The sequence below is a fragment of the Lepidochelys kempii genome, chromosome 2 (genome assembly GCF_965140285.1).
Source record: "Lepidochelys kempii isolate rLepKem1 chromosome 2, rLepKem1.hap1, whole genome shotgun sequence".
Taxonomy (NCBI): Eukaryota; Metazoa; Chordata; order Testudines; family Cheloniidae; genus Lepidochelys; species Lepidochelys kempii.
In genome coordinates this window covers 143606303-143634275 of record NC_136381.1, presented here as the reverse complement: position 1 = coordinate 143634275, position 27973 = coordinate 143606303, and the positions used below count along the sequence as shown (strand labels likewise).

Genomic DNA, 27973 nt, shown 5'->3' with positions numbered 1-27973 from the left:
AAATTTATAACATTAGCTCACAAGTACAGATTTGTATCACAATTTACGTTTCACTTCCACCACAGCCCTTAGGAGAAACCCTGCACTAATTGAAGTCAAAGGGAATTTTGCCACTGACTTCAATGGATACAGGATTTTACCCCTTATTTCTTTCAAATAATTTTTTCAGGGCTCAATTCTACATTTCTTACACATCCAAATCTCCCAATTTAAGACCTGATCGTTCTGCCCTTGAAGACAGTGATAGATTTGGCATTGATTTCAAAGGAAGCAGGACTAGACCTTTAAAGAATACATAAGAATATTGTATTTCAGTTTTCAGAATCAGCTATATTTAAGATTTCATCTATTTTGTTAAGCATTGACACACATATTTTCTAACCAAGAAAAACAAACTGTATTTTCATAAATCTATTTTTCCAGACTTTATAAATTATCAGGAAGATTGGGTTGCTCAGTGGCAGTGGTTTTAGGGTTTTTTAAATGGTTTTGTATTATTTCTTTCCAGAATGAGGGGGAAATAAGTAAAAACAGGGATTTCCCAGAAAGAACCAAGGTTATCTTCTGCAGTCTGAGACAATGTTAAGTAAAATAGCTATAGAAGGAGCAGCATAATTCACAAAAGAAATTTTCAAAATCATATACTGTATTCAGCAATATCCAATGAATTATTTGAACTGATATTGTTCAGCAATTAACTGCTGGTAACAAATTTAGGCACAGGGTTTTAGAGAGGCTGAGATAATTAAACAGATTTCTCATGAAGTCAAAGAAGTCTACTTCTGTGCATCCCAAGTTTTTACAAAATACAATGTGAGAAATGGAGTATAGTATCTCACGAAGTATGTATCTATGCTTATGACATAAATTGTATATTTTTTTTAAAAAATCACGGATACTGACCGTGCTTCCATAGGTATGAGAAGGACATAGGTGATTTACAGAAACAACATGGAAACTTAATACAAGGAGGTGATTTTTTTAACATTTCATTTGACACATTTTCTTTCTTTATCTTTCACTCTCTTCTGAAGTGAGCTATCTGCCAGTAGCATTTATGACAATTAATTTTAAAATTATGAAAGTTGGTTATATGGTAACTGAGTTTGCAAAAGTTACTAAAGCACCCGTGCCTCTTTGGGAAACTCATTTAAAATTCGTCATACTATAAATGCCTATGAAAACACGTTATAATTGCATGGGTGGCAATGACCTATTAAAACCTAATGCAGTGGTTAAATTTATTCCCCTCCCATCCCTAATCATTTTGGTGTTTTCTAAATAAATGGTTCATTAGTTTTGCACAAATATAACAGTTATAAACACAAATTATTAATGTCAAACTAAATAACAAAAAAAAACAACACTACAATATTGTTTTGTACATCAGAGACATGTAATTCTTCAGAATCACAAACACAAAGTTCAAAATCATTAAAGAGATATTTCAAAGTCTATTTAAATATAGTAAGTTGGAAAGTCCTCAGCTATTATTTTACTAATGGTTTTTCTATTGGGTTTGTACAAAAGATCCAGGACTGAAGTTGTCTACTGAGCTCAAAGTCCAACCAGTCAATGTACGGCATCCGGCAGCTCTCATACTTCATTTCTCCTTTGCATTACTCAATCTGCTATATTTTACATATATGATTCTTAATAGATTATATATTCAGTAAAGTTTTTCCAAATAAATTATAATTCTGCCTCTTTACTGTCCACAACATCTTTGCCATGGGTGTGAGTTTATCAGTATTTTAATCAATCCCAAATAGAATAGGGTAGGCCATCCCTACAAAGCAAAGTTATTTTCCTGAATTTAGCAAGGAAAACGGTGATGTGAATGAACGTTCTTTCTATTTAATCATTGACAAGTGGAAATGGTGAATATGTTTAAGACTATGTTTAAGGCAGTGAGAGCATTTGTACGAGATGCCTGGATCCAGATGTTTTGGCACCTGGATATAAGTAACTGCATTTACTTGTGTCCTGCTGAATTAAGTTCCTGAAGCCTATTAAGTAATTTTGTAATTACTGCTTTTGATTTATTTTTATGTTTTTTCTTTACCTTTTTAATTCAATTCATTTTAATTCATGAAACAGCAAAGGTCATTGTAGTAAATTGCATGTATAGCCTAACTGATGTACTTCTATACAGCATAATCCTACAGAACATACTACAGTAACTTTTAAATATATATATATAAAGTCTCATTTTAATCTGAATGTTTAAATAGACTAGAACTTCTAGGTTACTAGAGTTAAAGGTCATGTTATGTCACAGAATAGGTAATCTTTTCTAGCTTTGAAAATGCATTTCCATTAACTTCACTTCATAAGGATTTAATCATATTTAATGACTCAAACAGATACAATGTATGATTTTTTGTAGATGTGCTTTTTGAAAAAAATTTACAAGAACAGATTCTGTGAGAAAAATAGAGTATGTAGGAACAGAGATCTTCTGCACATTTTAATAATTTTTATTTTTGTTTTATTTTATTAATGTTTTATCTTGAGAAGTTTTAAGGTATCTCTTCTTTATCAAGATGCAACCTTACAAAGATAAGCTGTTTGATTTTTGTCCTAGTTTCTAAATATGAAGATTACTGTAAATTGTCTTGTTTATAAGAAGAATGGTGACATCTGGCCCATCTTCTCTTCTTTCTTCTTTCTCCTTTATGCCACTTTTCCTGTTGAGGGTCGCAGTGGCAGCATGGAGAGTAGGGAGGACCAGACCTCCCTTTCCTCTGCAACAGGTTCCAGCTTCTCCTAGGGGATTCCCCAGCGTTCTCAGTCCAGCCAGGAGATACAATCCCTCCAGTGCGTCCTGGGTCAGCCTCGGGGCCTCCACCCAGTGGGACGTGCCTGGTAGAGTTCCAACGGAAGCCTCCTAGGGGGCATCCTTATCAGTTGCCTGAACCACCACAGCTGGCTCCTCTTGATCCAGAGGAGTACCGGCTCTACTCCAAGGGTCTCCTAAATAGCTGAGCCCCTCACCCTGTCTCAGAGAGCAAGCCCAGCCACCCTGCAGAGAAACCTCATTTCCACCGCTTGTATCTGCAATCTCATCGTTTTGGTCATTACCCAAAGTTCAGGACCATAAGTGAGGATGGGAACACAGAGCAACCTGTAAACAGAAAGCTTTGTCAGAGAACTCAGCTCCTGCTTCACTACCAAGTATAGGTACAGCGCCCGCATCACTGTCACCAGTGCACCAATCTGCCGGTCAATCTCACGCTCCCACTTACTATCACTTGTGAACAAGACCCCTAGATATTTGAACTCTTCCACTAAGGGCAACTGTTCCCCATTTACCTGGAGAGAGCAGCCCAATTCCTTCCAGGAAAGGACCAGGACCTTCAATTTCGAGGTGCTGATTCTCATCCCAGCCACTTGAAACTTGGCAGCGAAACGTTGAGTGAGTTTCGGAGATCACATCTGGTCCTAAACTGTTTACATTTATTTTATCTTGCTGATGGATGAATGCTGAGAGGCTGGTAGTTGCTAGGGTCTTTTCAATCCATTATCTTTATAGGATTTGGGGTCAATTTTCCATAAACTGGTTACATATTTTCATGTCAAGACTTTTTCACATGGACATGGCCTTGTCCAGTTCAACAAGAGTGGCCTCTGTTCTGTTTTTTCTATTTTATTTATTTATTTTTTGGAGGGTGGGTGTCATGGACCTAGTCTCTATGGTATGCAAAGCAATGTTTTTTTTAAAAAAATTGGTGGCTTAAGCAGGACTTTCCCAAAATCAAAGCTCACTAACAATGACCTAATTTAAACAATAACTGACCAACTTGTGTGGCTCCATATTGATTTGCTCAGAGACTTTCAAGGGAGGCACTGCAAGGTGGAGTAAGCAAAGATTATAAACTATAAGAAATAAATGGAAGGCCAAGAAGCCTTGTTTTTTTGGGTCAGCAAACCACCTGAGGGATGACTGACATTCCTGAAATCCTAAGGTCAACCACCTTAAAGAAAGGAAGCCAGTTCATCTACAAAAAGGCTACACCAGCCTTTGACCCGTCTCCCTGCACATGAAGGATGCCACTAAATGCTGTGCCAGCAACATCACCATCTAGCTGCTGGACTGCAATTATAGCTCCTGTTCTGTGACAATCCAGAAGGCCATGAAAACTGAAGTGTTAGCAATCCCCCTGTTATTTTACATATCTTATTTTTCCTTTTTCTATTATTGTCTTTTGCTTCTATTAAAGCTGGGAGGCAATCCAGCCTTTTTATTCTCTCATTTTAGGGTGTGGAAGGGTGGTTGTGTGAATGCATGTGTGTATGAGCACCCATCAAGGTCATAAAGGGAAGGCACCAAAAAAAGTTCCCCAGTTTAAACAGCCCTAACCAAAGTCTCAAAGTTATTCATTAAAGTATGTTCCATATTCTGTGTTTAAAAGTCCTAAGGAACTTTATAATGAGACAGAGTGTCCTCCCACTGAGCTGGAGAGGGAGGAGTCACTCTGTAATCCCAGGTGGACAGAGCCAGATCAGGCTTACTCCTCCTGCCGGAAGCCAAGGGGCAGGGCAGGAAGTATAAAAGACAGAGCCACCAACCCAGTTGAGTCTGAGTCAGGGAAGGGAGCAGACTTATTCAGGCCACTTGTAGAGCCCTGGAGCTGAACCCGTGCTAAGTCACGCCTTGCCCCCAGAGGAGATTGACCCAGGTGAAGAGCTGCCAGGTCTGTTGCTCGCCGCATATCCTGAGGAGACAGAGGACGCCTGTGGAATGCAGGTACCCAGCAAGGGGATCGTAAGAAGTGGGCAGGGAAAACAGACTTTAGTCCAGTTGGGTTGTTGCTCGATTCTATGTCACCATGTTTCGGTTGGATCCTCGCTGACCCAGTGATGGAACACTCTGCTACTGGTAGGTCCCTGGGCTGATACCTGGTGAAGTAGGGTGGGCCCTGGTTCCCCTACTCCTTGCTGTCAACTCCACTCCTGGGGTGGCAGCCTCCCCACCTTAGGCCAAGAGGCCTGCGTCTGCCTGCCATCTGCCAGACCTGGGTCGTCAGACTGTTTATTTGCTCTGCCCTGCTGAAGGGCCTGAGCTATAAAACTGTTCCTTTGCTCTGCTCCGCCTAAGGGCCTGAGCTTTAAGACTGCTTGGTTGCTCTGCCCTGCCTAGGGCCCAAGAGCCTACACTGTTTGCTGGCTCCACCCTGCCTAAAAGCCAAAGCTCTAGTCCTTCCTTGGGGTGGCACCCCAGAGATGTAGTGAGGCAGAGTGGCCTCCCACTGAGCTGGAGTGGGAGGGACAGTCGCTAACCCTCTGCAAACTTAAACAGTCATACATAATATTTGGTACATAAGATTTCTCAAACTTCTGCTTATCCAAGAGTTTTGTTAGAGTCTGTACAATGCAATCTGGGGAGAGGAGACTGGGGAAGGGTTAACCACCACACTGAAACTGGAATCTAAAGAAGAAGCTTTATAATTGGCTCTGAGGTTGTGGTTTTAGTATTAGAGAATAATTTGTTTTCAGTATAAAAATATTTAACCAGATCCAAGTTAGACTTGACTGACTTGGGTGAATTTTTTTTAGTTGGGGTTTCTAACCAAGGAGAGAGCCTCCTTTTGAGATCCCTCTTATAAGGATTGATTATTTGCTATATTAATCTGATGATCTGATTAATTTGATTCCCTTCCAATACCGAGACTAACTTCTTGACTTGATGTGATAGCTGTATTATTTTATTCTTAGTTTAGTTTAGTATTACTAACAGTAGCTTAACTTTGGTGATAGGTTTTCTTGATTTTGTTTTTGTTTGTTTAAAAGTTTGAATACAAGTTATAAAACTGATACTGTTTCATTTCTTTCAATGAGCAATGTAGGTTCATAACGTTAGCATTTCTAAAATGTAACTTATTTACAGTGAACACATAGGGTTGTGATACAAGTGCCTTCACAACTGGCAAACATAAGCAGCAACAGATAAAAAAATGCTCAAGTTGTGAAGTAGATTCTGCACAATGTCACACAAATAAATTTGGTTAGTTAATGCACCTCTAAAAACTCACAAACAATTGTTCTTTTTATATGCCCATAGGACCGGTCCTTTCTTGGCACTGCATTCAACTATGCTGTGTACATTAAAAAACATGTAGCTGGTTAAACTGGAATCTGGCTCTGGACAGCAGAAACATAGCAGGTCTTATGTCTACAGAGGTAGTGAATTTCAGACCTTTATTCTGAAAAGGTCAATAAATCCTGGGGCAATTCATGTGGCACAGAAAGAGAAAAGTTTATAAAATTGTGCCTGATACCCAAAGAGATAAATGGTGTATTATGGAAGGGTTTCTGAGGAGTTAATCTAGATTTACACCAATGAGATCAGAATCTAATCCACTGAATTTCACATACTGTAGGACTAAGAAAGTAAAGTGACACAAACTAAGTAACTGGAGTATTGTTACTCTAGGGCCTTTGATGGGTTCTGGAAGGAAGCAGCTGAAATATTGTTTCCTGAAATATTATTGTTTATATTCTTTGCCGACACTCCAGGAAATGCCATATTGCCACCCTAAAGAATCTTGCATTACTTTTAGAAGGAGAGCAAGAACTTTATAGAGAAGAGGTTTGTACACTGACTAGTCCCATACTGGGCTCTACTGGATATCTTGTCAACCAAATATAAGTTTTGATTAAGCAGCACAGCTGTCATGTACTTACCTTTGATTTGCCCTTACTGTAACAGGCTCTTTTAGTAGCTTCATCACACTGCCACTCCACTGCCTGAAATACATACCAATGAAAATATTTATAGACAAAGATAAGTAAAGTACAAAACACATACGAGTGTCAGATAGAGACAGCTGACACAGTCATGTTCATGGTACATAGTTCTTTCACATTAACAACTGATATTGGGGAGAATCCATATAATATTGTTATAATTTTTTTTCCTCAGAAACATATATCATTCTTATTGATGGCTGCTTAGTGACATAGTTAAAGTGTGATTGGTGTTTTCAATCCAGACCAAGCACACACTTACTTACATCAGAAAAATCACAGTCAGCACTAATTAGCACTATTCCTGGCAGTCCTAGCAAAGCAAAGTGATTGAATAAGTATGGAGAGGAAAAGATGCTCTATCCCCAGATCTGTCTGTCTAGGTAGTTAAATGGCCTGCATCGCCACAGCATTTGAGGTCAACTTTGTTGAGAGACATAGTCATCATGTTGTGGGAAAGCGTGCACTGTTGCTGTCCTTCCTGTCAGTATAAATTCAAGAGGCTACCAATCCAGCACTAATCACAAGCACGAAAACTTACATTTTGGCTTGAGAGAAAAAAGAAACATACAAAACAACAGCACTAAAATTGTCTACTATGGAACTAAGGTGATTTAGCTTAATTTCTGTGTTGTCTCTTTGCTTCAACATATTTATACCACAGCTGTAACACTGTAGTGTTAGTGTATGAATTAAACCTTATTATTGCCTGATCTAATATTCAAAAGCTATGACTTAGGAAGTATATTCTTTTATGAAGTAACTTTTATGAAGTGTATATTTCAGTGTGTACATACTGATACATGTGCATATTTGCATAAATAAATAAATAAATAAATATACTGTATAATCAAGAGTGCCTTTGATATCAGATGGTACCTTTCACATCTAGGGTGTGTATTCGTATCTGTTATTTAGATTAAAAGTGTCATTGACTGCATTTGCTTTTTACCAGAAAGAACTTGTGATTTCTTTACTAACTGTTGCAGTTTAACAATTTAAACCACAGTTTGCCCCATTTTCATTTTAAATAACCAAAGCCAACTCATGCTGATTTAATGTAGCTAATTTTTTGCAGCAGCTGACCTTTCATGGAGATTGTATTAATAGTAAAAAGACTCTGTGATTAGTAAAAATAATAGGCTGAAAGCCTATTTAAATGAGGGGAAGGAAAAGCCTCCAGACAATACTACACAGTACTCTTTGATTTGCCTTTTCAACTAGCCCAAGAACGAGTTTGTTTATTTTCAGAAAAATAACAACCTTATAACCAGTCCCCCTCATTCCCCAGACTCCTTTCCATTTAAAACAATTTCTATTGCAGATGAATTTCTACATCAGTGGTGATTCACTGAAAACTTCTAAAACAGTCTGGAAGAATCCTTTAGTGAATGACCAGAGAATTTGTAACAAATTGTATCTAGCAGCATGAAACACCCTCATAAGGTATTATTTAAAAAGGGAACAATGCCTTAACTCTTTTGTACAAAAAGCAGTTTTATCTCACAAATATACTCTATAAAAGACTGTTCTTAGCATACCAGTGTATCCTGGGTTTGTAGAGTATTATAAAGATTGCTTTAGAACAGAGAACTAAAGCAAATACCACCAGGACACAATAAGTCTAAATGTTGTATAGCAGTATGTGCCAGTGTCTGATTTTGGAAATTTTAACCCATAAAAGCATTGAAGCTTAAACTCTACTATGGTACCAATGTAGAAGGAGTTACTGGAAGGTCATCAGTGTAGGATGGGGAGTGGAGAGAAAGAAGACATGTTAAGCATGTAGCATATCCTACAGCATGAGTAAACCCCTTATGCTTAACAATCTGTCACACCTTGTATTTTGCTCGCTCTGGTTGTCTTCTCCGGGCCTGAGGAAGATCTCTTTGTAGCTTGAAAGCTTGTCCCTTCCACCAACAGAAGTTGGTCCAATAAAAGTTATTACCTCACCTATAGTGTCTCTCTCATCCTGGGACCACCACAGCTACAACAACGCTACACACACTGTATCTCACAACACCTGTACCAAGCTGGTATATATCATTTTCAATATGAAGAAACTGAGACAGACATTAAGTGACTTGCCCAATGTCAGACTGTAGAGTAGGGAAAGGAAAAAGATTAGAATCCAAGTCCCGTTTCGTAGGCTCATGAATAATCCATTCTACTGCAATGCCCCCAAAACACAATACTTATGGGAAAATTTTCAAAAGAAGCTTTGTTTTGGGTGCCCATCTTTAACATCCAACACATGGTTTGGCAGAGGTACTCCTCTCACAGATCAGCTTACCACTGCCACAAGTCCACTACCTATAATAGAGAGCCAACGGTATTTATCACAGGTGAAAATGTACTGCACAAGATTTAAAATACCTGCTGCCACAGACCAAAAAAAATATTATTTCCCCAATTTTAAAGATCTGGAATCCTAAACTGAGAAAGATTAAGTAGATTTCCTTGCAGTTTCATTTATTTTCTAATCTATTGGAATGAACATTGGCTTTGAGAGTCAAGATCACTGAATTCTATTTTTGTCTGATTCTAACACTGACTTGCTGTATGACCTTAGTTCATTTCACTCAGTCTTTGTTTCTGCAAAATGGGAGCAATCATATTTACCTCCTTTACAAAGTTGCACGGCATAATTAAGCAATGCATGCAAAATGCTACAAAAATGCAAAGAATGATTACGATTTGTCGGTAGCAGAGATGGGAACAAAATTCAGAAACTAATTATTCTTAGCTCTGTGATTAATACACTAGATTATATGACTTTTGGGGGGGAATCTTCTTTCCTCTTCCAAAACAAATTCATATACAAGTGGTCACTTTGAGTTTCCACATACATCTCTACAAATATTTCAGACTCAACAAGTTCCTTTGAGATTCCTATATATTGACTAAACCTCCCAAATTATAAGTTATTGCTAAGTGAGAACTGCCCAGATATCTAGATTTTTTCAGGAGAGAAAAGTCAAAGGCCTGAGAGAGTAGAAACTCAAAACCCAATGGCACAGTTTTTGCAGTCTTTCACCAGAGTATGTAATGGAACTCAGTGCAGGCAAGCCTATTAACCGCACCTGTGGTGTAGCTGAAGAGAAACTTCCCTTTTTTCCTTTCTCAAATATACTTTGAATGAATGAATTGAAATATACATTTAATATTAAGACACTATATGATATTGTCAGATACTTTATTGGGGTAAATATAAGGAAATAAACTGAATAAACTATTTTTATGAATTAAGCTATATGCAAGACCTTGTACAATTAATGGCAGGGTTTACTTTAGGGGCATCCTGCTAAGAAAAGAAGGGGGCTGTGTTCATAGGGGCATCCTGCTAAGAAAAGAAGGGGGCTGTGTTCATAGTGATATATTTTAAATTAGTGATGAAGTTAGCAAAGTAAGGATATTATTTGCAATCAAGTATGCTTATGTTACTACAAGTCAGTGAAATATACCAATGCTGCAAATGGATAAATAGATAGAATCAAATAATGTGTTCTAAGGACGGCTGAACACAGAGTTGAATAATGAGAAATGCAACTGTTTGACCATGGGCATATTTTAGGGGGAGGGGCAGAAGGGGTGCTGCCCCCCTCCCCAAACTGCAAAACTCGGTTAGGCATGGAATTCACCCCCCACTCATGTGCAGCCCCATTGGCCTGACTGGAACTGCCCCCACAAAAAAAATATAGAAGTCAAAGTACACCTATATGTTTGACCACTAATGCACAGACACAGGTCAGCCATATATACAGAGTTCCTAACATTATTGTTAAAATAAGGAGAGCAGAAATGAAAAACCTATACAGCTGTTTTGGCCTGCTGAAGAACAGCAATTTTAAAATGACATTGTGTTACTGCATGTTGGACAGTTAAAACAAATTAAAGATCATAAAAGCAGTGGCGAGGCTTTTATTCAGACTGTGAACTTTAAGCTAGACATTTCAACAGTCAGCAAAGTGCTGAGGAGAAAATACGACTTGAGCAAGCACACTGTGTGAAGTTGGCCAGAGGATGCACTTCAAGAGGGAGCCATGGAAAGCAACTTGCTAAAGTAGGCTGCTAACTGGGGATGAGCCAGCAGGTGTTCAATGTATGTATCACCATGGCCATACAAACAGCTATGACCTAACTAGTCTTACATAAACCGGTAAGGCATAAGATGTTTTGCACAAATATACTGGAATGTAAGACCCAGTTGCAAGACTTCAAAAGTGATGCCTCATCTTCTGATTGGATGGTGAAAGGGGACACAACTTTAATTTTGGCTGGACATTTTAAGTCTTTGTCACACGCATGAGTTGCCATTTGATTAACCCACACCAGTTTCTCAAAGAAGAGTAACCCAGTTGTACCACCCAGAAAAAAATAGGATAAATTGGTCTGTCTCTGTAAGCACATTGCTTCCTGAAAGCTAAAGACACCTGGAAGGAAGACCTGCGCCAGCAACTTAGGAACCCTCCTGGTGATCCCAAGTACTCATATCAGATAGGCACCTTTATTTGTCTCTTTCTCTTTTCCACTAGTTTGGGTTGTCCACCATCGGACTGGGAAAAGACTATAATGCTGTACCTAAATCTGTTCCACCTAGGTTTACAGTGTCAACTTTGCTATTGAGCTGAAAGCTGAAGGCTGAGCAGAGTTCTGGTGATAACTAACGGACTTTGAGAACCCTTTCAACATCAAAGAACTATAGGGGATAATTGCATACTTTGCAGCAATAAAATATTTCAATAATTTTGTCTAAAGATTGGGTGGGCAGTAGAATCTTGTTCAAAAGTTAAATAGTAATATCTTTAGGAAGCAAACTAGATGTATGAAGATGGGTTGGCTCCAAGGGAAACGGAAAGGAATGCCAAATGCCATCCAATTTGTTCAGATACCTTTGCAGAAGGCAAATAGTAAAAAATCTGAAAAGTGCAAAGAATGCTTAGCTGTCCCTTTCATTTATTGGATAAACAATAGTCAAGAAGGACAAAAATCCTTGCTATCTTCACTGGAAAGAGCTTGTGTGTGTGCGTGTGCACATGTGCACAATCCAATGCAGCAGATAGTAAGTCCTGACATGAATTTTCCAGAGATGCTACAAACTGCAAACAAGAAAAACAATCTATATACAGTATATTTCAGTATAGCCAGAATGTGCAATCATAACCTTAATCAATAAGAAAGTGTCAGTCGTGTTCAGGATCTGAAAAAGTCATAAAAAGACTTGTTGGTTAGGGTTTCTATTATTAGATGTGATACAGGAGAATAAAAACACCTGGCTTCCATTAACGTCAACGGGAGCTGCAGTCATGTAACTGAGAGCATAATTGCACCCTGTATAATACCTGTATTGCTGTAGGTAGACAGACAGACACTCATAATGGATGTATTAATACAAATACACATATATTATGTATACACTTCTCTGAAGTGTAAAAACAAAATGTACTATTACATTTCATAGAGAAATAAGTTAATTAGTCAGGAACCAGGAAAATATGAACAGATCAACATTCCAGACAGATGGTCCAGCACTCCTTAGGCAGATGGCTCTGCTAATTAGACACTAGCAAAAAAATAACATTAAAAAGGTGGTTTAATTACATGATGCCAAAAATTAACAACTCCATGAGCTTTTCTTTTTTTATGATCTGGTTGCTTTCACATCTTACATTATGTATTTCATCAGTACCTTGGGGATTTTTAGATATAATGGCAATGAGCATTACAACTAAGTGACAGTGAACATACAGTCATCCCACCCTGTTGTTCACACCAGTTCAAAAATGAAAGGGCTTGGCCAAAACTCTGTTTGGCTAAAGAGGTTTTCAGCCAATGTAATTACCTCTCAGTAAACACATATGCTGGAGTCCAAGAGCTGGGTCTAAAGAGGCCATTGAGAAGGGTGTGAGAATAGTCAGTGCAGGGAGATAATGAAGGACCTGATGAGGATTTCAGAAGTAGAGTTTAGCAGCATGGTTGTGCTATTGGTTGTTGCCAGGATTTTTATGGAATTGTTTCGATGTTACGAGGTCATTACCTCCAGTTTACATATAAATTCAATGTAGAAAGATTTACAACTCTCCTTTCACAGAGAAAAATTTCTCCATATTTCAAACATAGTAATGATTCCTCTTGACTTCCACATACCTGCCATTTTGTCTCCTGGCAGCTACTTTGTTAGAACCATACATTAGCTTTCCAACAGCCTTTGAGAAGTAGCTGAGGAACATCTTTTCTTCATTGAAAAGCTAGAAGATGATACATGAAGAATGACTTTCGGATGAGATGAGCTTCCTTCAGAGATGAGAAGGGTTCCCTTTTGGCTCATCCAGAAAAGGACCCTGGTTTGAGTTTCAGCTATAGTAATATGCCAGAAGCCTCTACAGGGAATCCAACCACCAGATGGGGAACTCTGCTAATTGGTTAAGTCTATTCTCATATCTGGCCACTAGTTGGCAGACATAACAGCCAGTTTTTCTAGGGGGAAACACTATATGTGTTTTCATCTATTTAGAGTCAGTTTTAAATATCTGGTTCCAATGTGGAAATGTTTTTATATCAATTGCAACCTTTATTCAAGTTTATAATGTGTTTTATACAGTGAGCTGTGTGAAATATTTTAAATTAATCCTCAAATCATGCTTATGCTCATCTGGTTTTGAAGTTGACTACGAAGTGAGTGAGCCTGACATGATTTAATGCTGTGAACTATGTAAAATTTGAAGTTTCACATGGTTTTGATGGGAAGCCAGGTTTCAACTGAGTTTCAATTTAAACATTTTGATTTAAAACACAGCAAAACTCAAGAGGTGAGAATCTGTATCTGTCAAAATCTGGAGAAAATCTTCACAGAAAGCCATGTGGAATGAAGAGTCCAAGATTTACACACTTTGATTATATCTAACATGCAAAGATACAATTTAGCTTTTGAAACATCTCAAAAGGTCAGAATCTAGCACTACATCAGTAGACATAATTGGAATAGAGTTCTTATATTAGACATATCAAGATAATTTTCAAAAGTGCTCAACATTGAGCCACTTCATTGACTTTAGTGGGAACAAATTTAGCCCAATGCTGAGCAATTTTGAAAATTCTACCCACAGTCCTTTATTTCTCCTCTTTTACACTAGTGGAATTCTATTGAATTAAGAGGAGGAAAGAAAAGGGCCTATGGCTTGTATGTTTTAAACAATACAAAATACTTGATTTATATTTAATAGAGACAGGTTCACTACAAAATTAATGTAAGCAGAGTCTGAATGAGCTCTCCCCTGACATCCAGTGGTGAGCTGTGAAAAGGACTTCAGAAGCTGATCTCGTTTGCATGGGCACCCTGCCTAGGTGCTCAACATGATGGGATTGCTTGCCCAAATGGTCACTTTTGGCTGGTGTGGGATCCCCAGTCTCCTTGTTATTGGGGCAGGAGTAATAAAGGGTTGTTATCCTTGTTGTGCGAATCAAGAGCAGCAGAACTGCACTTGGCATATCCCAGTTGAGGGACTCACCCTCAACTAAATGGCACTCTAGGCAGGGGACATAGGTTCCAAAGCCTACTGAATTGGGGTAGGAGGATCAGGATCGGTACTTGCACTTGGTGGTGTGAGCCTTGCTCAAGAGCCCCAGACACCATCTGACCCTACCTCTCTCCACTGTGTAATAACAGAGCTAATTTACACTCAATTGAGAGTCTTGTTATATGCTGCAGAGCTGAAATCACTGATACCTAGGTCTAAGCATTAGACCTGCTTTGGGACAGTGTCTCTGATGCAAGATGACAGGTTTCAGAGTAGCAGCCGTGTTTTAGTCTGTATTCGCAGAAAGAAAAGGAGTACTTGTGGCACCTTAGAGACTAACCGATTTATTTGAGCATAAGCTCAAATAAATCGGTTAGTCTCTAAGGTGCCACAAGTACTCCTTTTCTTTCTGCGAATACAGACTAACACGGCTGCTACTCTGAAACCTATCCTTAATTGGTGTTATCTTTTGATGTTAACATTCCAAAACACCTTTGAGAGGGTTATCCTGTCCTGGTTTCGATTTAATCAATTGTCTTGTCTTTAGGGGTGCCATCCTCCAGCTCAGGGTCGTCAGTCTGCCCTTCCTCACTTATGGATGTGCAGGATCCTGACAAAAGAATATAGACCCTGGATTTCAAAAAGCAGACTTTGACTCCCTCAGGGAACTGATGGGCAGGATCCTCCAGGAGGCTAGTGTGAGGGGGAAAGGAGTTCAGGAGAGCTGGCTGTATTTTAAAGAAGCTTTATTGAGGGAGCAGGAACAAACTACCCCGATGTGCAGAAAAAATAGCAGATATGACAGGCGATCAGCTTGGCTTAAGAAAGACATTTTCGGGGTGCTTAAACACAAAAAGGAAGCTTACAAGCTTACAAGAAACTTGGACAGATAACTAGGGAGGAGTACAAAGATATTGCTTAAGCATGCAGGGGAGCAATCAGGAAGGCCAAAGCACAACTGGAGTTGCAGCTAGCAAGGGATGTGAAGGGTAACAAGACGAAGGTCAAGGAAAGTGTGGGGCCCTTACTGAATGGGGGAGGCAACCTAGTGGCAGATGATGTGGAAAAAGATGAAGTACTCAATGCTTTTTTTGCCTCAGTCTTCACAGACAAGGTCAGCTCCCAGACTGCTGCACTGGGCAGCTCAGTATGGGGAAGAGGTGAGCAGCCCTCAGTGGTGAAAGAACAGGTTAAGGACTATTTAGAAAAGCTGGACATGCACAAGTCTATGTGGCTGGATCTAATGCATCTGAGGGTGCTGAGGGAGTTGGCTGATGTGATTGCAGAGACATTCACCATTATCTTTGAAAACTCGTAGCGATCAGGGGAGGTCCCGGACAACTGGAAAAAGACAAACCTAGTGCCCATCTTTAAAAAAGAGAAGAAGGAGAACCTGGGGAACTACAGACCGGTCAGCCTCACCTCAGTCCCTGGAAAAATCATGGAGCAGACCCTCAAGGAATCCATTTTGTAGCACTTGGAGGAGAGGAAGGTGATCAGGAACAGTCAACATGGATTCACCATGGGCAAGTCATGTCTGACCAAACTGATTGCCTTCTATGTTGAGATAACTGGCTCTGTGAATATGGGGAAAGCGGTGGATGTGATATATCTTTACTTTAGGAAAGCTTTTGATATGGTCTCCCACAGTATTCTTGCCAGCAAGTTAAAAAAAGTATGGATTGGATGAATGGACTATAAGGTGGATAGAAAGCTGGCTAGATCATTGGGCTCAATGGGTAGTTGAGATCAATGGCTCAATGTCTAGTTGGCAACCGGTGTCAAGCGGAGGGCCCCAAGGGTCTGTCCTGGGGCCGGTTTTGTTCAACGTCTTCATTAATGATCTGGATGATGGGATGGATTGCACCTTCAGGAATTTTGTGGATGACACTAAGATGGGGGGTGGGAGGGAGATATGCTGGAGGGTAGGGATAGGATCCAGAGTGACATAGACAAATTGGAGGATTGGGCTAAAAAAAATCTGATGATATTCAACAAGGAAAAGTGCAGAGTCCTGCACTTAGGACGGAAGAATCCCATGCACTGCTATAGGCTGGGGACCGACTGGCTAAGCGGCAGTTCTGCAGAAAAGGACCTGGAGATTATAGTGGATGAGAAGCTGGATATGAGTCAGCAGTGTGCCCTTGTTGCCAAGAAGACCAATGCCATATTGGGCTGTATTAGTAGGGGCATTGCCAGAAGATCTAGGGAAGTGATTATTCCCCTCTTCGGCACTGATGAGGCCACACGTGGAGTACTGTGTCCAGTTTTGTTCCCCACACTACAGAAGGGATGTGGACAAATTGGAGAGAGACCAGCGGACAGCAACGAGAATGATTAGGGGGCTGGGGCACATGACCTATGAGGAGAGGCTGGGGGAACTAGGCTTATTTAGTCTGCAGAAGAGAAAAGTGAGGGGGAATTTGATAGCAGTCTTCAACTACCAGAAGGGGGGGGGGGTTCCAAAGAAGATGGAGCTCGGCTGTTCTCAGTCGTGGTAGATGACAGAACAAGGAGCAATGGTCTCAAGTTGCGGTGGCGGAGGTCGAGGTTGGATATTAGGAAACACTATTTCACTAGGAGGGTGGTTAAGCACTGGAATGGGTTACCTAGGGAGGTGGTGGAATCTCCATCCTTAGAAGTTTTTAAGACCCAGCTTGACAAAGCCCTGGCTGGGATGATTTAGCTGGAGTTGGTCCTGCTTTAAGCAGGGGGTTGGACTAGATGACCTCCTGAGGTCTCTTCCAACCCTAATCTTTTATGATTCTATGTTGTAAGTGACCTTTTAACATTTTTAAATAAGTAGAGTCATACACTGTGTCACGGTTCCTCCCCCACTCTGAACTCTAGGGTACAGATGTGGGGACCTGCATGAAAAACCTCCTAAGCTTATCTTTAACAGCTTAGGTCAAAACTTCCCCAAGGTACAAAATATTACACCTTGGACTGGCCGCTACCACCACCAAACTAATACTGGTTACTGGGGAAGAGCTGTTTGGACGCGTCCTTCCCCCCCAAAATACTTCCCAAAACCTTGCACCCCACTTCCTGGACAAGGTTTGGTAAAAAGCCTCACCAATTTGCTTAGGTGACTACAGATTCAGACCCTTGGATCTTAAGAACAATGAACAATCCTCCCAACACTTGCACTCCCCCTTTCCTGGGAAATGTTGGATAAAAAGCCTCACCAATTTGCATAGGTGACCACAGACCCAAACCCTTGGATCTGAGAACAATGAAAAAGCATTCAGTGTTTTACAAGAAGACTTTTAATAAAAAATAGAAGTAAATAGAAATAAAGAAATCCCCCCTGTAAAATCAGGATGGTAGATATCTTACAGGGTAATTAGATTCAAAACATAGAGAACCCCTCTAGGCGAAACCTTAAGTTACAAAAAAGATACACAGACAGAAATAGTTATTCTATTCAGCACAATTCTTTTCTCAGCCATTTAAAGAAATCATAATCTAACACATACCTAGCTAGATTACTTACTAAAAGTTCTAAGACTCCATTCCTGGTCTGTCCCTGGCAAAGACGACTACAGACAGACCCAGACCCTTTGTTTCTCTCCCTCCTCCCAGCTTTTGAAAGTATCTTGTCTCCTCATTGGTCATTTTGGTCAGGTGCCAGCGAGGTTACCTTTAGCTTCTTAACCCTTTACAGGTGAGAGGAGCTTTCCCCTGGCCAGGAGGGATTTCCAAGGGGTTTACCCTTCCCTTTATATTTATGACACACTGTATTGCAGAATCCAGCGTAGCATATATATTTTTTTGCTTTATTCTATTTCTTTAGCTAGTAACACAGTCAATTTCACCATTGCTCTTGCTTATTCCTTACTTCACTAATATCTATTTAGAGTATATTCACATTATATTTATTAAGCAGATTTGCCCTTTGGACTTTATTGAGGGAGTTTGGATTCCTTTATATAGTAGCACTGATTCAAAATTTTGGGGGAAAAGATAACAGTAGGACACAGCAATAATAAAAAAACGAATTAATAATAATAAATACTATTCAAAAATGATAATTGGTCAATAACTGGAGACTTATTAGACAATGAAGAGACAGAAAATAGTTCAAATAAAATTTAAAAAAATGAACAGAAAAATGAGGAAAGAGAGGAAGAAAATTACCATTAATATTGTCAATAGACAAATGAATGGCATTAAGAAGAAAGAAAGCGGGATGTCAGGGAATAATAAAAGAAATATAGGAATGACCAATTTGTGCAATGAAAAGCCAGTGAAGAAATAGGAATGTCAGTAGCAAAGGGAAGCAAAAATGAGACATACAATTTCCTTTTGAACTGAATGAAGTGGTCAGTGAGAGGATTTAAGTCCAATATACATTTCATTGCAAAAACAAGTACATGGACCATGATTTTGCTGTTTAAAATAACTTGCTGATATATGAGATGTTTAGAAGGTGAACTAGGCAAGACTGAACAACAATATGGGTGGCAAAACTAAACTGCTGATTAAAGATAACAAAGTTTCCAGTGCAAACAACAATAATTATGAGAGTGATATTGACAGTGGGAGAAGTGGAAAGAGAAAGAAGAAAGAAAATAATTTCTGTCTTGGTTATATTTAATTTAAGATAACTTGCCTGAAGATGAGAAAAATTAAGATAACCTGCTAGAAACAAATTTATGAGTAAGAGGGGGAAAGGATGGAAAAGAGGAATACAACTGAATGTAATCAGCATTGCAACCTCTGAGACAAGACAATGTTACCAAAAAAGAAATTATAAAGCAAAAAGAATAGGGGATAGAGGAAAGTGCCCTGGGGGACACCCATCAAAACAGGATGAGAGAAAGCTATTTACTGTAACAGGATACTTTGAAAGATCAGTCGTAAAAGTATGAAGAAAATAACTGCAGTGCAACTTTAATTTGTGGTATACCTGCTCTGTGAATAAATTGTACAAATACAAAAGGAACCACAGAGAAGAAAAGAAACAGTAAGGAAGACAGATAAATAGAAGATTGAGGAGGATTAGGATTAATATTCCCTGACAAAATGAGAAAAAGGGCTCGAACAGGAGTGTAACATTAACTACCTATTCAATACAAGTAACGGAAGGGGAGAAGCCAATAATGCAAACTGAAATCCCCAATTACAATTTCCTGATGGAGATTTGGGATTATGGTGATGTTCGTATAAAGACTGAAAGTAATTCCTTTTCATTTATTATGATTCAGGGGGACAGAAAGGTTCAGAACACTGGCAAAAGATATGGTAGCTTTCACCTTTACATCACATATTAAAAATTGCTCCAGGCTGGCAATTACTGGAAGTCAGTGTTGTCTAATAGCCTTTTAGACAGTTACTTATGTGAAATGAGTTGGCCATCTCTGTCCAATTTCTAACTGGCAGTTTTATCAGCATCAAGGGAGTCCTACAGGACTCCTTCCTTCAAGTCTAGATTGACCTACAGTGACCGGTAATTCTAGGACAGCAGGGTTTGCTACTGTCTATTCTTTATCTGTTCTGTGGTTAAAGAGGATTTCAATCCTTTGGACTTTCAACCTGTGACCTTTTATCAACATTTTAGTTCATTTTAAATGTATTGTACATACATATCAGAATAATGATAGAGACAATGACAATGAAGTTGGAAGTTTCTTATTCCTGAAAAAGCCTTACAACAGCCACATACACCTTCATAACACGTAAGTGTCACCATTACAGAGAATGGGTGCCATTTTCTACAGCGCCTATGTGACTTAGATGCCTAAGTCACATTTTCAAAAGTGACTTAAGACCAGATTTTCAAAGGTATTTAGGCACATACAATGTGGCTAGAGAGATGCCTAGTGAGATTTTCAAAGTGCTTAGGTGTCTAACTCTGACTAGCATCTAGACATTTTTGAAAATCCCAGTAGGTGTTATCTGCATCTTTAAATGCCTAAATACCTTTGAAAATCTGGCCCCAGGTACCCAACTCCCATAAGAGCAATTGGGCTTCCAGGCACTTTTGAAAATTCCACTACATGCTTCTTTAGCATCTTCTGTCAGGTTTTAGGGTAACAGCCGTGTTAGTCGGTATTCACAAAAAAACAAAAGGAGTACTTGTGGCACCTTAGAGACTAACCAATATATTTGAGCATAAGCTTTTGTGATGCATCCGATGAAGTGAGCTGTAGCTCATGAAAGCTTATGCTCAAATAAATTGGTTAGTCTCTAAGGTGCCACAAGTCCTCCTTTTCTTTTTTTAGCACCTTAGAAGACCTTTAAAAATCAGGCCCTCAGCCACTTAGGCACCCATGTCCCATTGAAAGTTGGAATCTTGATTTTGAATTTCTCTCTTTAAAATGATCACTTTTTGTTCTAACTACAATGTTTTAGCAATGTTTTGAGTTAAATACATAACTGTGTACAACTTAAACTTTAAAATAGTTTGTTTTTCTTTGGAGAGGGAGGGGAGATAAAAAGACAAAGATTGATAGCATTCCAGCTTTTTGCAACATCTATTTTTTGAGGAGTGTCAGTAAATAACATACTACTGACAGTTAAAGAGTCGTTCCTCATAAATTCAAATGGGAATTTTTCAATCTTTATATGGATGAAAAAGCTGCTGAATTTTTCACTTCCACCTAAATGGCTTTATGATATTCAGTACTGTAATTATGCAAACTTGGTCATGTTGGCCTCAGTTCTGCAAAACACTTGAGCACAAGCTTAATCTTAAACAAATTGGTAATCCCAATTTGAAACAAGGTACATAAGTATGTTATTAAAGTTAACTACTGATTGAATTTCCAAGATACTTTCTATCATGTAACTAATCTGTGGTTCCTTAAAAAGTTTGCTAGAGTTAATCCAATCTCAACAGCAAATAAATTATTTTGCCAGCTTTCCAAAATATCTTAACAGTCGAGGACAACCAATTTCATATAGAATAAACCCTGACAATTAGACTATTTTCTTATCACCATTACAGTGCTGGAAACTAATATGACTTCCCACAATCATTTTATTATAATTTGTGCAATGGATAATTGCTCTTTCATTTAGTAGTGATTTCTCTTTATTAAAAAATTAGTCTGATTAAACAAACAAAAGCAATTAAGGAGCAATCTGTTTGTCAACCATGTTATAAGCATTCTGCTTGTCATCTACTTCATAATAGCAAGCACTCAAAGCCAGACTAATTCCTTTCACAAACCGCAACCCTTCCCATAAACAGGGAGATTATGAACCCCTTTTATCTGTCATTTTGTGACGTGGTGATGCCTGCACAAAAAGAACTATATCTGATTTTTGTATTTGCTTGTCTATAGAAGGATTTTTAAATGTTTAACTCATTTAAAAGAAAAAGAAAACTTTGATCCTAGTGTGAACAGATGCTCAGTTTTCACAAGGACTGCTTGGGGCCCACACTGGGTTCAGTGGTGTTCAGCAGGACTTTGCGGGGGCACCAAGAAACATATAAATACCATGACAATCCTGACTGCTCCCTTACTTTGTGATTATTAACTGGCTAATTTCTTGTAGGCTTCACAACACAAAAAGGACTTGAGGAGAGATTTGAATAAGAAAGGGTATTATTAAGTTTGGGAAGGAAGTTCCATAGGAAGAGTTCTGTACAGAAGAAAGTGCAGAGATAATCACAGTGAACAGGGCTATAGGGCTGGCATCACAAGCAGAGCCGGGGTGAGGAGCAATGTGAAAAAAGGGAAGTTGGGATAAATACGATTAAAGTTATGCTGGGCCTCAAAGGCAGTGGCAAAAATCTTGAACTTCATGTGGTGGAGACAGAGCCAAGTGGATGGAATAATTCAAGAAGGAATTTTGTAAAACACTCCCTAAATCTATATGATTCACATAATCCTTTGTGAAAATCCTATGTGGTAAACCAAATTAAATAAAACTTATTTTGGAATCATCTGTATTATCTTTTCCTCATCCTGTCTCTTCTCTCTGCCTCTCTATTTTTAGTTCTGGTTCACAATAGTTCCTGCACTGGAAGAAAAGTGGTGCATTCCTGCACTTTTCTCACAGAAGATGGCAGCTCAGAGGAATTACTGATCCTGCTGTTCTAGTCTTTTCTCACTCAGTAACAGGCACTGCTGGCAATGAAACACTTGTGCAGCAGGGTGGCCATGCTTAATCTCCCTGGTCAAATTATAACCTGGATGTTAAATTAGTGATTTGTTCCTAGATGAGAATGTAGCCATTCTTTATCTTCTAATACTTGTATACATAGTATATTGGTTTGATCATTATAAACACAAGGTAACAAACCCTTTCTCTAGCATAGGAATGAATAAAGTTTTATTTCTTGAGAGACCTGTTGGACTTCCCTTACTCAGGCAAGAGTCTCTTTGAAATCTGTGGCTCAAATCCTGCAGTTTTTATGCAGACAAAAACACACTGAAATTGAAGGTTGTTCTGTCTAAGTAGGAAGTGCTGATCAGAACCTACACATTTTAAATGTACCACAAATCAGTAGTTTTACTAGGGGCGGGGGACCGAAAACCTCTGTACATCTGGCAAAAGTGAAAAATTGAATTGCTTTAAAATTAGATCTAAAATTTCTTTGCACTCAAATTGATCAGAAACTGAGACCATTCTAAGTATACCTATAAAAGGCTACAAAAGAGAAAGCTCCAGCAACTCAGAATGATAGTTTGCTGTTATATTTCTAATGTGTAATATGGAAAGATAAATATTTGTCAATTCTCTTTTTGGGGCAAAAGTGTGAATAATGTCCATTTGTAATTAATGAGATCTTTTTTTAAAAAAAATGATTTAACTAGTAACAGCAAAATTTTGCAGAAAAAGTGAAAATACACCTTTATTTCTTACAACAGTCTGATGGCTCAAGTAGTATATGTAGCAGCATTCCAAAATATGCACTCTGATCTATTTGTCAAGATCTCCAGATGTTTAACAATGGCAGTGTCTAAATTCATTAATGGAGCTTGATCAATTTTTTAAAATATTTTTAGGATTTGAAGAACTGTGAGTAATTCTGATACATGTTATTCATATTCAGAATGGAGCAATAGTCCCCAAGTAGTGATTTTGATTAGGGCTGTTAGGGCTGATTTGATTAGGGCTGTTGATTAATCATGGTTAACTCACGCAATTAGCTCAAAAATTAATTGCAATTAAAAATTAATTGTGATTAAACGCAGTTTTAATCGCAGTGTTAAACAATAGAATACCAAATGAAATGTATTAAATATTTTTGGATGTTTTGCTATATTTTCAAATATACTGATTTCAGTTACAACACAGAATACAAAGTGTACACTGCTCATTTTATATTATTATTTTTATTACAAATATTTCCACTGTAAAAATGATAGATAAAAGAAACAGTATTTTTCAATTCACCTCATAGAAGTACTGTAGTGCAATCTCTTTATCATAAAAGTGCAACTTACAAATGTAGATTTTTTTTGTTACAAAACTGCACTCAAAAACAAAACAATGCAAAGCTTTAGAGTCTACAAGTCCGCTCTGTTCTACTTCTCATTTAGCCATTCGCTAAGACAAACACGTTTGTTTACATTTACAGGAGATAATGCTGCCCACTTCTTATTTACAATGTCATCAGAAAGTGTGAACAGGCATTCACATGGGACTTTTGTAGCCGGCATTGCAAGGTATTTACGTACAAGATATGCTAAACATTCATATGCCCCTTCATGCTTCAGCCACCATTCCACAGGACATGCTTCCATGCTGATGACGCTCATTAAAAAAAAATGCATTAATTACATTTATGACTGAACTCCTTGGGGGAGAATTCTATGTCTCCGGCTCTGTTTTACCCACATTCTGCCATATATTTCATTTTATAGTAGTCTTGGATGATGACTCAGCACATGTTCATTTTAAGAACATTTTCGCTGCAGATTTGAAAAAACGCAAAGACGGTACCAGTGTGAGATTTCTAAAGATAGCTACAGCATTCAACCCAAGGTTTCAGAATCTGAAGTGCCTTCCAAAATCTGAGAGGGATGAGGTGAGGAGCATGCTTTCAGAAGTCTTAAAAGAGCAACACTCCAATGCGGAAACTACAGAGCCTGAACCACCAAAAAAGAAAATCAACCTTCTGCTGGTGGCATCTGACTCAAATGATGAAAATGAACATGCATCAGTCTGCTCTGCTTTGGGTTGTTATTGAGCAGAACCTGTCATCAGCATGGACACATGTCCTTGGAACGGTGGCTGAAGCATGAAGGGACATATGAATCTTTAGCGCATCTGGCATGTAAATATCTTACAATGCCGGCTACAACAGTGTCATACGAACACCAGTTCTCACTTTCAGGTGACATTGTAAACAAGAAGCAAGCAGTATTATCTTCTGCAAATGTAAACAAACTTGTTTGTCTGAGCGATTGTCCAAACAAGAAATAGGACTGAGTGGACTTGTAGGCTCTAAAGTTTTATAGTGTTTTATTTTTGAATGCAGTTATTTTTTGTACATAATTCTACGTTTGTAAGTTCAATTTCCATGATAAAGAGATTGCACTACAGTATTTGTATTAGGTGAATTAAAAATACTATTTTGTTTGGTTTTTACAGTGAAAATATTTGTAATAAAAATAAATACAAAGTGATCACTGTACACTTAGTATTCTGTCTTATACTTGAAATCAGTATATTTGAAAATGTAGAAAACATCCAAAAATATTTAAATACATGGTATTCTATTATTGTTTAACAGTGCGATTAATCACATGATTAATTGCGATTAAATTTTTTAATCGCTTGACAGCCCTAATTTTGATACTAATGAATTCAACTGTGAAGCAGAGGAGAATCCAGCTAAAGTTCAGAGTGGCAGGTTTTTAGAAGTCTTAAAAAATCTGAAGCCTGCTGAAAGCCCAGCAGGTGTATGGTTGTTTCTTTTTATCCACAAGTGTAAGGCAGCAAAGGTTGTGGAGGACACAGGCCTCATGAAAATGTTTGCATCAACATTTAAACAGAGTTTACTTCACTCTGAAACTAAGATGAACAAACAGCTGGAAGATTTAAAGGAACAAGTCCCAAATACAATCTGACTGCCTCTTTAAAAACTCTGTAGAGTGGAATAAAAAGAATTGACTTTGAATTGCAAATTGACAGGGCTGGCCTTACCATGAGGCGAACTGAGGTGGCCGCCTCAGGTGCCAGATTGTAAGGGGGTGCCACTAGGACCCAGAGTGTAGAAAATTGTGTCTGCTGCTGGTGCATATGTAGTCTCTCTGCTCTAGATGCACAGAGATGGTGGACTGCTGTGCTGGAGGAAGGAGGGTACAAGAGACATAACAGGCAGGCAGGAGAAAAGGTGAGAGGGAATAACAGAAAGCAGCAGGAGCTGCAGAGAGAGAGAGGAGAAGAAGCCTCTTATGTACCTCTCTAGCACCCGCCAGGAGCCTTGACTGATTAATACCACCTTCTCAGGGAGCTTCCTGTTTCCTGCTGCTTCTCTGAACCCACTTGAGGAGAACAGGCAGTCAACTGAAGTAGTAGGAGCCAGTTAGGCCCTTAATACGCTGATATCTTCCCTCATTCAGGCCCTGCTACCAGCCTGCTTATTTGTCCCCTTCAATTGAGTGTTGAGATCCACTATAGCTGGCACAGAACAGCAGTCATGAGTGAAAGAAGAAAATGCCCCTCTGGGGCAGCATTCAGAAAAAGAAAGAAAGCAAAAGAAGCTTTTCTATCTAAGCAGGAAGGAGCTCTCCTGAGATACATAGACACAAATGTTCATGGTGAGCCTTCCAGCCTCAGTGAGGATGTGAGTGGTGAGGAGATGCCTGATCTTCCAGTTAGTCAGAGTGCAGGTGACCTGGCAGCTACTGCAGCATCCATATCTCCATCTCAAATGAATATAACCATGCACATTCCTGAAGAAAAGTGTAGATCAGAGAAGATTGTGGCGGAGGTGCAAGAAACAGCTGCTGCTGAGTTTAGTTCCTTAAGTCTAGATGATCCAGGACTGTGGACCCACTTGAGCAGTAGCCTGAGGGACTTCCTTGTTCTGCATGGCCACAGCAAGTGAGAAACTTCATGTTCCCCAAACACAGTGAAAATAAAAGTTTCCATCCAACACATTACTGGTGTGAAATCCCCAATGGTGACAAAGTGGAGAGGCCATGGCTTATGTACTCAAAAACCCAGAATGATGCATACTGTTTTTGTTGCAAACTCTTCCAGTCTAATGTTCCAGCCACATTGGGTTCTACAGGAACAAAGAACTGGAAGAATCTGGCTAGAAATCTGGCATGCCATGAGAAGGCAGCAAATCACCAGAGAACATTCCATAGGTGGAAAGATCTTGAGATGAGACTAAGGTTAAAGGCCACCATAGATGATCAGCATCAAGAGAAGATTGCATCAGAGTCTCTTTACTGGCAAAATGTTCTGAAAATGTTCATTGCCATTGTGAGAATGCTTGCTACCCAAAACCTAGCACTGCGTGGCACTTCAGATCAGCTGTATGTGCCAAACAATGGAAACTTCCTTAAAATTATGGAGCTGATGGCTGAATTTGATGCTGTACTCCAGGAGCATCTGAGAAGAGTCACCACCCAAGAAATGTACACACACCACTATCTTGGAAAAACAATTCAAAATGAGATCATACAGTTACTGGCAACAAAAGTCAAACAGAAGATTATGGCAGATCTGAAGTCAGCAAGATATTACCCTGTTATTCTGGACTGTACAACTGACATCAGCCATACGGAACAAATGACTTCAATGGTGCGTTTTGCAACAACAGCAGAACCTAGTGAAAATGTCCCTGCAATGGTGACCGTCAGAGAGCATTTTCTAGAATGTATTGCCATTGATGATACTACAGGAGCTGGTATGACAAATGTGCTTCTTAAAAAGCTGGAAGATATGGGAATTGCGATAGCTGATATGAGAGGTCAGGGCTACGATAAGGTGCCAACATGAGAGGAAAGAACAGAAGAGTGCAGACACTGATCTGAGACTTAAACCATTGAGCTTTTCTTGTCCCATGCAGTTCTCATTCATTGAACTTGGTGGTCAGTGATGCAGCATCAGCTTCTAGTGAGGCTGCTGAATTTTTTTATGTAATTCAAAGCATCTATGTATTTTTCTCTGCATCAACTCATCAATGGCAAATTTTGGAGCAACATCTGGGAACATCCTCTCTGACACTGAAACCATGGAGTGCCACACGATGGAGAAGTCGAGTGAAGGCGATAAAGCCTATCAAACACCAAATTGGGATGATAGATGATGCCATCGTTGCCATTATGGAGGATAATGCTATGACAGGAACTGTTCCTGGGAGAACAGTGGCAGAGGAAAATGGAATCACCAGAAACATACATAATTTCAAATTTCTGTGTGGCTTAATGTTGTGGCATGACATACTGTTTGAAATAAATGTTGTAAGCAAGAGACTCCAAGGTGTTGACCTTGATATATCTGGTCAATGGAACAACTGGACAAAGCAAAGTCATACCTACAGTCTTACTGGTCAGATGAGGGATTTCAAAACGTTCTGAAGAGTGCACAGAAGTTGGCAGAGGAACTTCACACTGAAGCTATTTTCCCACCCATTCAAGAATACAAGAGTCACCGAAGAAGAAGACATTTTGATTACGAGGCATGGGATAATCACGTAAGAGACCCCAAACAACAATTCAAAGTTGAATTCTTTAACCAGGTGCTAGATTGTGCAATACAGTCAGTTAAAGAACATTTCATGCAGC

General features: G+C 39.0%; 1 protein-coding gene across 1 annotated transcript in view; it reads right to left on the bottom strand.

The window, feature by feature from the left end:
- The window catches only part of SEMA5A (semaphorin 5A), a 656101-nt gene that overhangs the window by 271950 nt on the left and 356178 nt on the right, over positions 1 to 27973 (bottom strand). Inside the window, exon 5 of the mRNA XM_073332370.2 lies at positions 6688 to 6750. Within this exon, the coding sequence (XP_073188471.1) occupies positions 6688 to 6750 (63 nt within the window). The remainder of the gene's footprint in view (positions 1 to 6687; positions 6751 to 27973) is intronic.